Source organism: Jaculus jaculus, chromosome 8 (genome assembly GCF_020740685.1).
Source record: "Jaculus jaculus isolate mJacJac1 chromosome 8, mJacJac1.mat.Y.cur, whole genome shotgun sequence".
Classification (NCBI taxonomy): domain Eukaryota; kingdom Metazoa; phylum Chordata; class Mammalia; order Rodentia; family Dipodidae; genus Jaculus; species Jaculus jaculus.
The window spans coordinates 4,846,737-4,860,368 of NC_059109.1; the positions used below are offsets into that span (position 1 = coordinate 4,846,737).

A 13,632-nucleotide genomic window follows, 5' to 3' on the forward strand; every position below is an offset into this window, starting at 1 on the left:
TTGAATCTGGTTCAGTTCTCCAAGGCACACATAAAGTCAGATGCACAAAATGGTGCATGCATCTGGCGTTATTTATTTATTTTCAAGGTAGAATCTTGCACTAGCCCGGGCTGACCTGAAATTCACTATGTAACTCATGGCGATCCTCCTACTTCTGCCTTCTGTGTGCTAGGATTAAGGATGCGCACCACCATGCTTGGCACATCTGGACTTATTTGCACCACCAAGAGGCCCTGATGCACCCAATTATTCTCTCTCTCTCTTTATCTCTGCTTGCCAATAAATAAATTATATATACATGAAAAATAACTGTCTTCACTGTTGGACAGTCAGATCATTCCCAGTGTTTGACTATTTCAGAGAATACCATCATGAACATTTACTCTCAGCAAATACTTATGATCCGGGACCCGCCCCCCCCCCCCCCCGGCCCCATCTGTACCAAAGCATCTACTGGACAAGCAGTAGAAGCAAGAGGACAGGCGTGCTCCGTCCCCAAGGAGCCCCTGAGTACACTCTGTGCCACATCATGGGAGATGAGACATTTCTGCTGTTTTGTTCTTCAGGGTCTTGCTGGGCAGCCAAGGCGGGTCTGGAACTTCTGATCCTCCGTCTTAACCTGAGCGCAGGGATGACTGGTGTGCACATGGACGGTCCGTCACCGCATCCTGATTCCACCACTGCCCAGGGCCCCAGCCATGCAGAGTTTATGAAAATGCTAAGTAAATGAAGACTATCATCAATCCTTTCACGGAGGCTCTACACTGTTAACCTAACTGGGTCTGAAATTACCTAGGAGACACATTTCTGGGGGTGTCTATGACCGTGTTTCCAGAGAGGTGTGAGAAGGGATGACCCACTCAAAGAATGTGGGTAGTACCATCTCATGGGCTGGGGTCCCAAACTGCATAAAAAGGGGGAAAGGAGAGCTGGGCGTGGTGGCGCACCCCTTTAATCCCAGCACTTGGGAGGCAGAGGTAGGAGGATTGCAGTGAGTTCAAGGCCACCCTGAGACTCCATAGTGAGTTCCAGGTCAGCCTGGGATAGAGTGAGACCCTACCTCAAAAAACCATTAAAAAAAAACCCAAAAAAGTAAAATAAAAATTTAAATAAAAGCTAAAAGACAAGCTACAGAGAAGGAGAGGGGCATTTACAGTTTATTTGATAGGGTGAACATAAGTATTGAAGTTTACACATTATTAAGGAAGATCTATTCTCCTCCCGCCCTGAGGTGACTTGAATGTAAAATGTCCTTCGTAGCCTCATGTGCTTGTGACTAAGCTGCATCTTAGTCCTCAGCTGGATGAGCTTTTGGGCGGTGGAACCTTACTGGAGGGGGCGTGTCACTGGTAGCAGGCCTTGGAATTTTATAGTCCGTCCCAGCTTGCCAGTGTTAGCAAGTTCACACTCACTTCTTCCTCACTGCTGATATGTGGAGATAGGAGGCCACGTGGTCTGCTCTTGCCATGCTTTCCACCATGATAAAACTCCCCCCTTGAAACTGTAAGCTGGAAGTAACCTTACCCTTCCACAGGCTGCTTCTGGCTGGGTGTTCTGCCTCAGCAATGAGAAAGTAACTGCTACACACCCAAAGTGTGAAAAGGTAAAGAACCAGCAACTTGGAATGACCAGTGTATATGTGACTCATGCCTCCCCCCACCAATCAAATAACCATGAGATGGCATTTCACACCCTTCATATTGGCAAAGGTATTTAACTTGAGTAATCCTGAATGAAGTAAAACGTGATCTCAGGTTGTCCCAGAGAGTGTACACCAGCACAGTATCCTCACAGGGACTATAAACTAGTACAGCCACCTGGAGGAGATCATCACAGGGGTGTAAACCAGCACAGTCACCCCGAGAGGATTATCACAGGGTGTAAACCAGCACAGTCACCCCGAGAGGATTATCACAGGGTGTAAACCAGTACAGTCACCCTGAGGAGCCCATCACAGGCGTATAAACCAGCACAGTCACCCCGAGAGGATTATCACAGGGGTATAAACCAGTACAGTCACCCTGAGAGGATTATCACAGGGTGTAAACCAGCACAGTCACCCCGAGAGGATTATCACAGGGTGTAAACCAGTACAGTCACCCTGAGGAGCTCATCACAGGGGTGTAAACCAGTACAGTCACCCCAAGAGGATTATCACAGGGGTGTAAACCAGCACAGTCACCTTGAGGAGACCATCACAGGGGTGTAAACCAGTACAGCCACCCTGAGGAGATCCTCACAGGGTATAAACCAATACAGTCATCCTGAGGAAACCATCACAGTGGTGTAAGCCAGTACAATCACCCTGGGAGGATCCTCACAGGGTATAAACCAGTACAGTCACCCGAGGAGATCATCACAGGGGTGCAAAGTGTAAACCAGCACAGTCACACTGAGGTAATCCTCACAGGCATATAAACCAGTACAGCCACCCTGAGGAGATCCTCACAGAGGTTGTAAACTACAACCAGGGTAAGAGACAAATGGACAACATTCATTTAATAGAAGTACCTGTGGTTTTAAGTAGATTGTCTCATTCTGTGTGGTCTTTATGTGTTTGGCCTTTGGTCTCTGAGTCCATGGCTAGCCAATCCATTGATCTAACTAGGTTTGTGGGGAGCACACTATTTTTACCTTAACTGACCAGAGCCCGTATTGGAGCCACTTTCTTAGCCAACTCTGACTAATCACCCAGGACCAGCTGTCAGTGTATTAGAACCCACTCCATATCCTTTATCCACCCCCCGCATTCCATGAAGCCGATCCCTGCCTATTTACCTGGCCTGCCTGCCCTTCTCAGGAAAACTCCACAAAGGCTCTGGCCCATGCTCTCTCTGACCAAACCTGGGGTTCCTCCATATGGTCCTGCATGGCAAAGGGGTGTGGGTACTAAAACCCTCAATGATATCAGTGTCTGTGGGGAGTTACCCAGTCACCTCCATCAATCAAAATCCCATAGGTACAACTGACACACCCTTATTGTGACCAAAGGATGTCTAGTACAAGGCAAAGGATGCCTGCTGTAGTGGCGTGGTTCCAGTGAAACCCTGACAGTGACCCACGTGTCCACCAGTAGGACAGTGGAAATACACTGTCCTAGGGCATTGTAACAGGTTACCAAGGGGCAGTACTGTAAAAAAGATTGAGCCAGGTACCCTAAAGTGTTGCAGTTACTTCCTCGTTGCTGGGACAAACATCTGACCAGACATGGCTTCAAGGAGAAAAGGGTTTATTCCAGGCTTACGAATTCCAGCGGGAATGCCATCAATGGGGCAAGAAGCTGTGCTTTTCCATAGATCCATAGCAGAAAGAAACACCCACAGCCCAGGGTCATGAACAGCCAGAGGTCATACTGGCTCTGGCACATCTTATTGCTACATTTAAGACCTGCCCCCAGTGACACACTTCTTCCCCAGCAAAACTTAATCAAAAACCCTGAGGCTATGGGCTGTGGGGGACATACATTCACATTCAAACTACCACGCAGGGTCAACTAAAATTATTTCTTTGAAATTTGAGAACATTTATAAATTGATACACACTGTTTATAGAACATTCATTCAATAAATGTTTAAAAACCTGAAGGTTTCTGCTGGTGTGCAACCTCACTTTCCATGGTAGATAGAGGAAAGGAAAAGAACTCTTAGTCATAGGCACTTTTTAAAAAAATATTTTATTTTTATTTATTTATTTGACAGAGAAAGAGGGGGAGATAGAGAAGGGGCACGTCAGGGCCTCCAGCCACTGCAAATGAACTCCAGATGCATGTGCCCCCTTGTGTGTCTGGATAACATGGGTCCTGGGGGAATTGAACCTGGGTCCTTTGGCTTTGCAGGCAAACGCCTTAACTGTTAAGCCATCCCTCCAGCCCCACTTTTTTTTTTATAAAGTATTTTAAAAGTATTTTATTTATTTATTTCCAAGCAGAGAGATACAGACAGAGTGAGAGAGACACACAAAGAGAATATGGTCAGGACAGGGCCTTCAGTTGCTGCAAGTGAACTTCAGATACATGCACTGATTTGCATATCTGGCTTTACATCAGTACTGGGGAATCAAACTCGGGTTGTTAGGCTTTGCAGGAAAGCAAATAAACCACTGAGCCATCTATCCAGCCCAGCACTTTTTTTTTTTTTTGCTGTTTTGTTTGTTGTTTTTATTTTGTTGTTTTGAGGAAAGGTCTCACTCTAGCCCAGGCTGACCTGGAATTCACTTTGTAGTCTCAGTCTGGCCTCAAACTCACAGCATTACTCCTACCTCAGCCTCCTGAGTGCTGAGATTAAAGACGTGCGCCAGTATGCCCGGCAGCAGTTTCACTTCTATCTTTCATGGCTTTAAAGGTAAAGAAATGGGGCAGGAGAGATGGCTCAGAGGTTAAAGTTGCTTGCTTGCAAAGCCTGAAGGCCAGGGTCCAATTCCTCAGAACCCACATAAGCCAGATGCACAAAGTTGGCGCATGCATCTGGAGTTTGTGCACAGCGGCTGGAGGTCCTGGCGTGCCCATCCTCTCTCTCTCTCTCTCTGCCAGTAAGTAAGTAAATAAATAATTAAATTTTAAAGTAAAATTAGAGCTCAGTAGTTAAAGGTGCTTGCTTGTAAATTCTGTCTGTCTGGGTTCTGTCCCTCAGTGCCTAATATGTGCACGGCATGGCCCCATGAGTCTGGAATGCATTTGCAGTGGCAAGAGGCTCTGGCATACCTATTCTTTCCCTCCTCAAATAAATAACTAAAAATAACAAAATAAAAGTGAAATAAGCCGGGTGTGCTGGCTCAGCCTTATAATCCCAACACTCAGAAGGTGGAAGGAGGCAAGAGGATTGGAGTTCAAGGCTACATAGAAAGTATGAGGAAAAACAAAAGTATGGGGAAAAACAAAAAACAAAACAAAAACAAACAGTAAAACCAACACCCCCCCCCACCCCCGTTCCCCAGCTGTGCCCAGGTTCTTGGTCTGCCAAGGGCAGCCTTGACCCTCCCCCAGCCCAGGCTGTGACTCACCCTGCCCTTGTAACCAGTCCCATGTTTCAAGGCATGGCAGCGGCTTCTTCTGCAGCAGCGGCGTCATTGACTTGGCACTGTTCAGCTGTCACCTGGTCTGCCCACCGTCATCCGCCTTCCTGCTCATCTTCCTTCCAAGGCTCTCCAGCCAAGGACGCCCCCACCCCCCACCTTATCTCCAGGGTCCATGTGTTCCAGAAGCCTTGGACTTTACTGTCCTCTGATAAGGACAGACGCGCCACCTGCTAGGCATTTAGAACCATTATCTTTCATCTTTACAACCCCCGTGGAATTTAGGAATTCCTGCCTCTTTTGCAAGCAGGGAAAATGGAGAATTAATTGCACAGGTCACACTGCCTGTAAATAGCAGCGCTGGGGATCAGCCTCACATGTGGTCCCAAGTCCTGGACCCGCGCCTCTGAGAGCAGGGTGCCTGCCTTCCTTTGAAAGGTGCCCAGAACGGCTCGCTCTTGCTCTCGCGCTCTCTCTCTGTCGTCTGTAATCTCTGCCCCCCCCCCCCCCAGCTTCTCTGATTTTCGGGCCCACATCGCCCTCCCTCACCTCTTAACTTGGCTGGCAGCCGTCTCAGCCTTGCACAATTTGGTGCTCAACTATAGATTACCTTGTACGGGCCTGTGGTCATTTCACATTTGCTTGTCTGGCTCCTGAGAAACACCCCCCCCCCCGGAAGTGTCTGAGTCCGGGGGCGGAGCTTCTCCCTGCTCCCATCCCAGACAACACGCAGCTGCCTCACCCACTCTTCCTGGAGCTCACCTGCCTGCCCAGCAAGGTAGGTCTCCGCTTGTCCAAAAGCTGTGGGCTCTGTCTTGTCAGGCTTCCAGGTCCTTTATCCCAGCAGTATCATACACACACACACACACACACACACACACACACACACACACTAATCAAAAGCTTTTTTCAAGCCAAAGAGATGGCTTAGTGGTTAAGGTGCTTGCCTGCGAAGGCTAAGGACTCATGTTCGACTCTCTAGGTCTCACATGAGCCAGATGCACGGAAATGTCACAAGCGTGCAAGGTCACCCGTGTGCACAAAGGGGCACACGTGTCTGTTGTTCAATCGCAGTAGCTGGAGGCCCTGGCATGCCAGTTCTCTCTCTCCTTCATTAAAAAAAAAAAAAAGGGGGCTGGAGAGATGGCTTAGCGGTTAAGCGCTTGCCTGTGAAGCCTAAGGACCCTGGTTCGAGGCTTGGTTCCCCAGGTCCCACGTTAGCCAGATGCACAAGGGGGCGCACGCGTCTGGAGTTCGTTTGCAGAGGCTGGAAGCCCTGGCGCGCCCATTCTCTCTCTCTCCCTCTATGTGTCTTTCTCTCTGTGTCTGTAGCTCTCAAATAAATAAATAAATAATGAAAAAAAAAAAAGAATTACACTTTATCTTTAAAAAAAAAAAAAAAAAAAAGCTCTTCTCACCAGGCGTGGTGGCGCACACCTTTAATCCCAGCACTGGGGAGGCAGAAGGTTGGGTCGCTGTGAGTTCAAGGCCAGCCTGGGACTATGAGTGGCAGGTCAGCCTGAGCTAGAGTGAGACTCTACCTCGAAAAACAAAACACAAAAAACAAAAAAACAAAGGCGGAGGTAGGAGGATCGCTGTGAGTTCAAGGCCAGCCTGAGACTATGAAGTGAATTCCAGGTTAGCCTGGGCTAAAAGGAGACCCTACCTCAAAAAAAAAAAAAAGCTCTTTTCCAAAACTGAGATAATTATATGTCTGAAACTCTCTGTGCATGACAGAGCACTGCTTCCTCGGCGGATCTGGGGCATTACTCACTGTGGAACGCCATTGTAGATCAGGGAGGTCACCGGGTGGACGGAAGCCACAGGGAAGCAGTTGATGTCACCAGCTACAGAGACGTTGGGGCTGGATTGAGACTTGGAGGCGAAGAGGAAGAGGGCTCCAGCAGCGTTGGGGGCTGGTTCTGGGGTGGCCTGGAGGCTGTTCGGTGGTAGAGATGGGGTCTCACTGCAGAGACATATCATAGCAGTGACGACTCTTCCACTGCAGGATGTGTGGCGGCAGCTTCTGGAGCTTCGCTCCCAAGCCTGTGTTCCTTACCAAAGCGTCTCTTTGCCTTGCCCCTGATGTCCCACAGGACCCCTGCCCCCTCCCCAAAGCTATTTGTCCTTGTGGTTAAATATTGCCATCTAGTGGGGGCCGAAGAGATGGCTTAGTGGTTAAGGCACTTGCCTGTGAAACCTAAGGACCCGGATTCAATTCCCCTAGGACTCACGTAAGCCAGATGCGCAAGGTGGCACATGCATCTGGAGTTTGCTTGCAGTGGCTGGAGGTCCTGGAGTGCCCATTCTCTATCTGCCTCTTTCTCTCTCAAATAAAAATAAAAACATTGCCATCTAGAACTTCTCATTTCAGAAGGGTATACAAAGTCACTAGGGCTAGGAGTGATGGCCCACACCTTTAATCCCGGTGCTGGGGGCTGAGGTAGGAAGATCGCCATGAGTTCGAGGCCACCCTGAGACAACATAGTGAATTCCAGGTTAGCCTGGCCTACAGCGAGACCCTACTTCAAAAAGCAAACAAACCAAAAAGATACAAAGTCCCAACTGGCACTGACTCAGGGTCGGAGGAATGCAGAGGGACTCTGGGGGCTGGAAGTCTTGGTATGGTAGGACCCTCTGCCCTGCCAAGCCAAACTTCTCTCCCTTGAGAGTTTTGTTTGTTTGTTTTTTGAAGTAGGATCTCACTGTAGCCCAGGCTGACCTGGAACTCACTCTGGAGTCTCAGGGTGGCCTCGAACTCAAGGCGATCCTCCTACCTCTGCCTCCAGAGTGCCGGGATTAAAGGTGTGTGCACCACCATGCCTGGCTCTCCCTTGACAATTGTGCCCAGAGCCCATGTGAACATGAGAATTCACACAGGTGCTTGTGTAAGAGTAAGCCATCACCCATACACAGCCCAGAGGAGCCCAAGAGGGGCGGGGCAGTGGGAAGGTAGTGGCCATGACCCTTTGAAAGCCAGAGCCACACCGCAGCCCAGCCTCTGGGAGCCTGGAACAGCAGGGGCCAGGAGGGAGGTGGTTTGTAACTCCTTCCCTGCAGGAGCCCGTCAGAGAGGGAGGCCCAGGCACAGCCCACGACTGAGGTTTTGCAACTGGATACTGAGGGCAGAGCAGCACCCGCCTCTGTGGGCACGGTCTGCACAGGGAGTGGTGAGCGCCCTGCTCCGGGGTGCCCGGGGGCAGGTGGAGAGCCCAGGAGCCTGTGCCCAAGATGAACGAAGCCTGCATGGGGTCTGCGGGGCCAGGATTCTGCCCACAAAATCTGGGGTCTGTCTGCACCTCATCCAGAGCCCCGGGGCCTCTTGCCAACCTTTAGGACTGCCTCTTGGCACAGCTGAACAGGCCCAGGCACTGGCTGGCTGAACCACCACCCTTGGGTGCCTGGCTGAGCCAGTAGAGACGAGGGCGCCCGCCGGGACGGCCACATTCCAGGCTGCCGGGCTGGCAGCGAGGCTGGCAGCGAGTTCCCACGGGGAGCTGCAGGCGGGGAGCTGAAGCCAGCCGGTGCGGCTCCCTCCACCCTGAGGGAGGCCGCAGCCTGGAAAGATGGATGAGCAGGTGTTCAAGGGGGACCCAGACACCCCTCACTCCATCTCCTTCTCGGGCAGTGGCTTTCTGTCCTACTACCAGGCCGGGGCCGTGGATGCCCTGCGAGACTTGGCTCCTCGGATGTTAGACACGACCTACCGCTTCGCCGGAACGTCTGCGGGAGCCGTGATCGCAGCGCTGGCCATCTGCGGCATCGAAATGGGTAAGGCCTCGGTCCTGGGGTCCCCGGAGAGTCTCCAGCAGGATCCCTCAACCCGTGAACCCTTGGGGATGCTTTTGGGGACAAAGCCAGGCAGGGCAGGCAGGAAGCAAGGTGAGTGAGTAGAACGGCAGGCGGCTTTGTCTGGCGGGGTGCAGAGTGACCCACAAAGACCTGTCTTCCTCACTCCCTTCGCTGTGAGCTGTTCGCTTTCTCATCCCCCTCCCTCCCCCACTGGACATCCAAGAGCAACACTTCTCATCTTTTTATTTATTTTTATTTTGGGGGGTTTTTTGGAGGTAGGGTCTCACTCTGGCCCAGGCTGACCTGGAATTCACTGTGTAGTCTCAGGGTGGCCTCGAACTCACGGCAATCCTCCTACCTCTGCCTCCCAAGTACTGGGAGCCTCAGGTCTTTATTTGGAAGTACACTAGTAATGGCCATTCACTGAGTACCCACCTGTGTGAGGGACCCAGTACAGGTGGGCGCCACCACGCCCCGCAGCACTTCTCATCTTCATCAGCTTGCTGGGTAGAGGACTCCCACCTGTTCAGGTGGCTAGAAAGATGCCAACCTTGAGGTTGGCTGGGAACAGGAGTTGGACACAACATTGGCAGCTGCTGGGCCAGAGTCCTCAGAGGGAAGGATGGGACCACACTACTTACACAGGGCTGGGCCTTGGGGGCAGACTTGTCCCGGGCTGCCCTGGCTACCAGCCCAAGCAATCCCATCTTGGGGGGAAGTGCTTGCTTCCTTACTGAGCTGCTGCTCTCATCCCAGGCTGTGATCCAGGCCCTTGTTCTAGAAAGTTCTAGAAAGAAGAGACAGATTACAAACGTCCAAACAAGAGCAGCGTCTCATGGCGCGTCAGGAAGGGGTGCGGTTGGGGAGCAGATTGCAGGACAGGGAGAGGAGTAGTCGCAGGCTGTTTTAGAAAGGCGGCCAGGGAAGGCGTTTCTGAGGAGGTGACATTAAGCGGAGACTGGCCTAAAGTAGGGGGACAAGGTACCTGAAGAAGAGCCAGGCGAGGTGGCACACACCTTTAATACCTAACACTTGGGAGGCAGAGGTAAGGGGTTCTCTGTGAGTTCAAGGTTAGCCTGAGACTCCATAGTGAATTCCAGGTCAGCCTGGGCTAGAGAGAGACCCTACCTCAAAAACCCAAGAATTTGGGCTGGAGAGATGGCTTAGCCATTAGGGTGCGCTTGCCTGTGCAGCCTAAGGACCCATGTTTGACTCTCCAGATCCCACATAAGCCAGACGCACAAGAGGTGAGGCAAGCGTAAGGCCGCACATGCCCCCTAAGAGGCGGAAGTGTCTGGAGTTTGATTACAGTGGCTGAGGCCCTGGCGTGCCAATTCTTTCTCTTCAAAAGATTTAAAAAAGGGGCTGACTGGAGAAATGGCTTAGTGGTTAAGCACTTGCCTGTGAAGCCCGGTTCGAGGCTCGATTCCCCAGGTCCCACGTTAGCCAGATGCACAAGGGCGCGCACGCGTCTGGAGTTCGTTTGCAGTGGCTGGAGGCCCTGGCGCGCCCATTCTCTCTCTCTGCCTCTCCCTCTCTGTCACTGTCAAATAAGTAAATAAAAAGAAACAAAAAAATAAAAAGATAAAAATAAATTAAAAAATACGGAGAGCCTACATCAAAAAAAAAATTTTTTTTAAAAAAAGCAAAACTCTGAAGGTGAAGAGGAAGCTTTCCAGGACGCAGGGTGACGGTGCCTCAGCAGGTCATAGGGTCGGTCAGGTGCGCCTAGGCCACAGTGGCCAATTCCCACCTGTGTCTGGCACATCTGGGGGTTCAGCCACGTGGGGAGGCAGCAAAGAGTGTGCACCCCCAGATGGAGCTGTGGCCATGACATTCCACGCTGTAGACCCAGATGCCACTCACTGAGCCTCCCCTGCCTCAGTTTCTACCTCCTCCTCAGGGGTGTCAAAGGGTGAGCTGGGATGGCACAAGTGCCTTGCTCGTGACAGTGTCTGCCACACGGAAGCGTTTGGAACTCATCAGTTCTCTGAGTTAGTTAGGATCCATATTGGATAGAGCGAGCGGGGTGGGGCAAGGTAGGAAGCAGGGGAGAAATGCGTGCGGCGGGAGGCGGAGGGAGACGGGGCTTAGGCTGGAAAGCGAAGCCTGAGAGAGCTGCGGACCGGCCGTCCGTCCGCTCGGCCACTGGGTGTGCGAAGGCTGCGCGCCCGCTGCCTGGGGTCTCTGCGCCGAGCCTCAGGTCTTTATTTGGAAGTACACTAGTAATGGCCATTCACTGAGTACCATTGTGTGAGGGACCCTTCTTTCCTTCCTTCCTTCCTCCTCCTTTCCTTTTTTTATTTTTATTTTTCGAGGGAGGGTCTCACTCTAGCCCAGGCTGACCTGGAATTCACTATGTAGCCTTAGGGTGGCCTGGAACTCACTGCAATGCTCCTACCTCTGCCTCCTGAGTGCTGGGATTAAAGGCGTGCGCCACCACGCCCAGCTCTTTTTTTTTTTATAAAGATTTTATTTTCATTTATTTATTTACTAGAGACAGAGATGGAGAGAGAGAAAATGGTCACGCCAGGGCCTCTAGCCTCTGCAAACGAACTCCAGATGCATGCGCCACCATGAGTATCTGGCTTATGTGGGACCTGGAGAATCGAACCTGAGTCCTTGGGCTTCACAGGCATGTGCCTTAACCTCTAAGCCATCTCTCCAGCCCCCTCTTTCTTTTTTTTCTTAAGATTATTTGCAAGCAAAGAGAGATAGAAGAAAGACACACACACACACACACACACACACACACACACACACACGGAGAGAATGGACATGCCAGGGACTCCAGCTGTTACAAACAAACTACAGATGCAAACACCATTGTGCATCTGGCTTTATGTGGGTACAGGTCTTTAGGCTTTGCAGGCAAGTGCTTTAGCTACTGAGATATCTGTCCAGCCCTTTTAAAAATTATTTTATTCTTATTTATTTGATAGAGAAAGAGGGACAGAGAGTGAGAGAATGGGCATGTCAGGGCCTCCAGCAACTGCAAATGAACTCCAGACACATGCGCCCCCTTGTGCATCTGGTTAATGTGGGTCCTGGGGGATCAAACCTTTGGCTTTGCAGGCAAATGCCTTAATTGCTAAGCCATCCCTCCTGCCCTTTTTTTTTTTTTTTTTCATCTTAGTATTTCAAAAGTAACAAGTTCTTTCTTGATGTATGAAAGTCAAACAATGGAAACATTTCTAGAACAAAATTTTCCAGCCCCCAATCCATTCTCCTCCCCCACACCCTGTGTGCCAGGTCAAAGGACTATGGAAAGAAGCCTTCTAGATTCTTCTTAGCCATAGGATTCTCTGTGAGCACATACAGCCTTAAAGTGTTTTAGCCAATGGATATTATAGCAGGCCTTAAAAATCTTCCTGCCCTGGTCTTTGGGGAAAGTCTTTCCCTTTCTGACATCAACTTATCACTCTGCTCTCCCTCTTGCATTTTATTAAGCTCTTGGGAGACACCAACTAAGGCTGAGGAGAGGGCTCACTGGGTGAGATGCGTACAGCGCAGCGTGGGGAACCCCACACCCACGTGAATGTAGCTCCTGCTTCAGTGAGAGGCTCTGTCCCCAAAAGTAAGATGGAGAGTGACTAGAGAAAGACACCCGTTGTTGGGCTGGAGAGATGGCTTAGCGGTTAAGCGCTTGCCTGTGAAGCCTAAGGACCCCGGTTCGAGGCTCGGTTCCCCAGGTCCCACGTTAGCCAGATGCACAAGGGGGCGCACGCGTCTGGAGTTCGTTTGCAGAGGCTGGAAGCCCTGGCGTGCCCATTCTCTCTCTCTCCCTCTGCCTGTCTTTCTCTCTGTGTCTGTCGCTCTCAAATAAATAAATAAATTAAAAAATATTTTTTTAAAAAAAAGAAAGACACCCATTGTTGACCTCAAGCCTCCACACGCATACATATGTACCGCCACGCATGCACACCACACACATATTAAAAAAAGACACCGTATGAATGACCTGATGGTATCTTCACCCTCCAGAGTTTAAAGATGCTTCAGACTTCATTCAGTTCATTCAATTTGATGAGTATATGGGATCAAGGTTGAGAACTGCTCATAAACATGGCAAGAGGTCGGTTAAGGGTGAGTCGTGTGCCATCCACTCTAGCTTGGTCACTTAACTGCCCTGTCATTCCCCACTGGCCGGCCTTCTTCTGTGCCAGGTCCTGTTCTCTGTCTTTGTCATATTAACTCATCCAGTCCTCACAACAGACTCCGCCAAGGGGAAAACTGTGATTACCCCCATTTTACAGAGGAGGAAACTGAGTCACAGAACGTTTACATAACTTGCCCGAGGTGATACAAACAGTACTTGGGAAGGTTGGAATGAGAGCCCAGAATAAACCATGCCGCTTCCGGCTGGAGCAGTGTGTGTGGGATGCTGGCGGTGAGGGTGGAAGGTTAGTGTCCCTCTGCAAAAGGGAGGTTTGCACACAGACCTGAGGGGGTGAGGGAAGGGCCCGAACATACCCTAGGGAGGACATTCTATAGCAGGCGACGTCCTGTTATCCGTGAGAAACGGAGCTGGGACTAGGTGGGTGTCTGGTCTTCCTTGGAGTCTCCATAGTCCAGGGTGTCTGTGCCCAGCCAGTCAGTCCATCTACTGATGAACACACACGTTTCCCTGTTGCCAACGATGTTGCAGTGACCATCCTGGTTGGTGTCTGCCACACGGAGCGTGTGTGCCACTGTCCGTTGCCCTGAGCCAAGCCACGCTCTAACGTGGCCGTACCTGCCCACGAGCACTCTGATGCGCCTCCGCCATCTGCCTTGCTGCTGGGCTGGCAGACTCGGACAGTTCGTGTCAATCGGAAGGATGTGAAGTTG

At 50.8% G+C, this 13,632-nt stretch overlaps 1 protein-coding gene across 1 annotated transcript in view; it reads left to right on the forward strand.

Annotated features, from left to right (window-relative positions):
• Nucleotides 1–8,576: 8,576 nt before the first annotated feature.
• Nucleotides 8,577–13,632, forward strand: part of Pnpla1 (patatin like phospholipase domain containing 1) — a 43,566-nt gene continuing 38,510 nt past the window's right edge. The window contains exon 1 of the mRNA XM_045156087.1: nucleotides 8,577–8,781. Coding sequence (XP_045012022.1) covers nucleotides 8,577–8,781 — 205 coding nt within the window. The remainder of the gene's footprint in view (nucleotides 8,782–13,632) is intronic.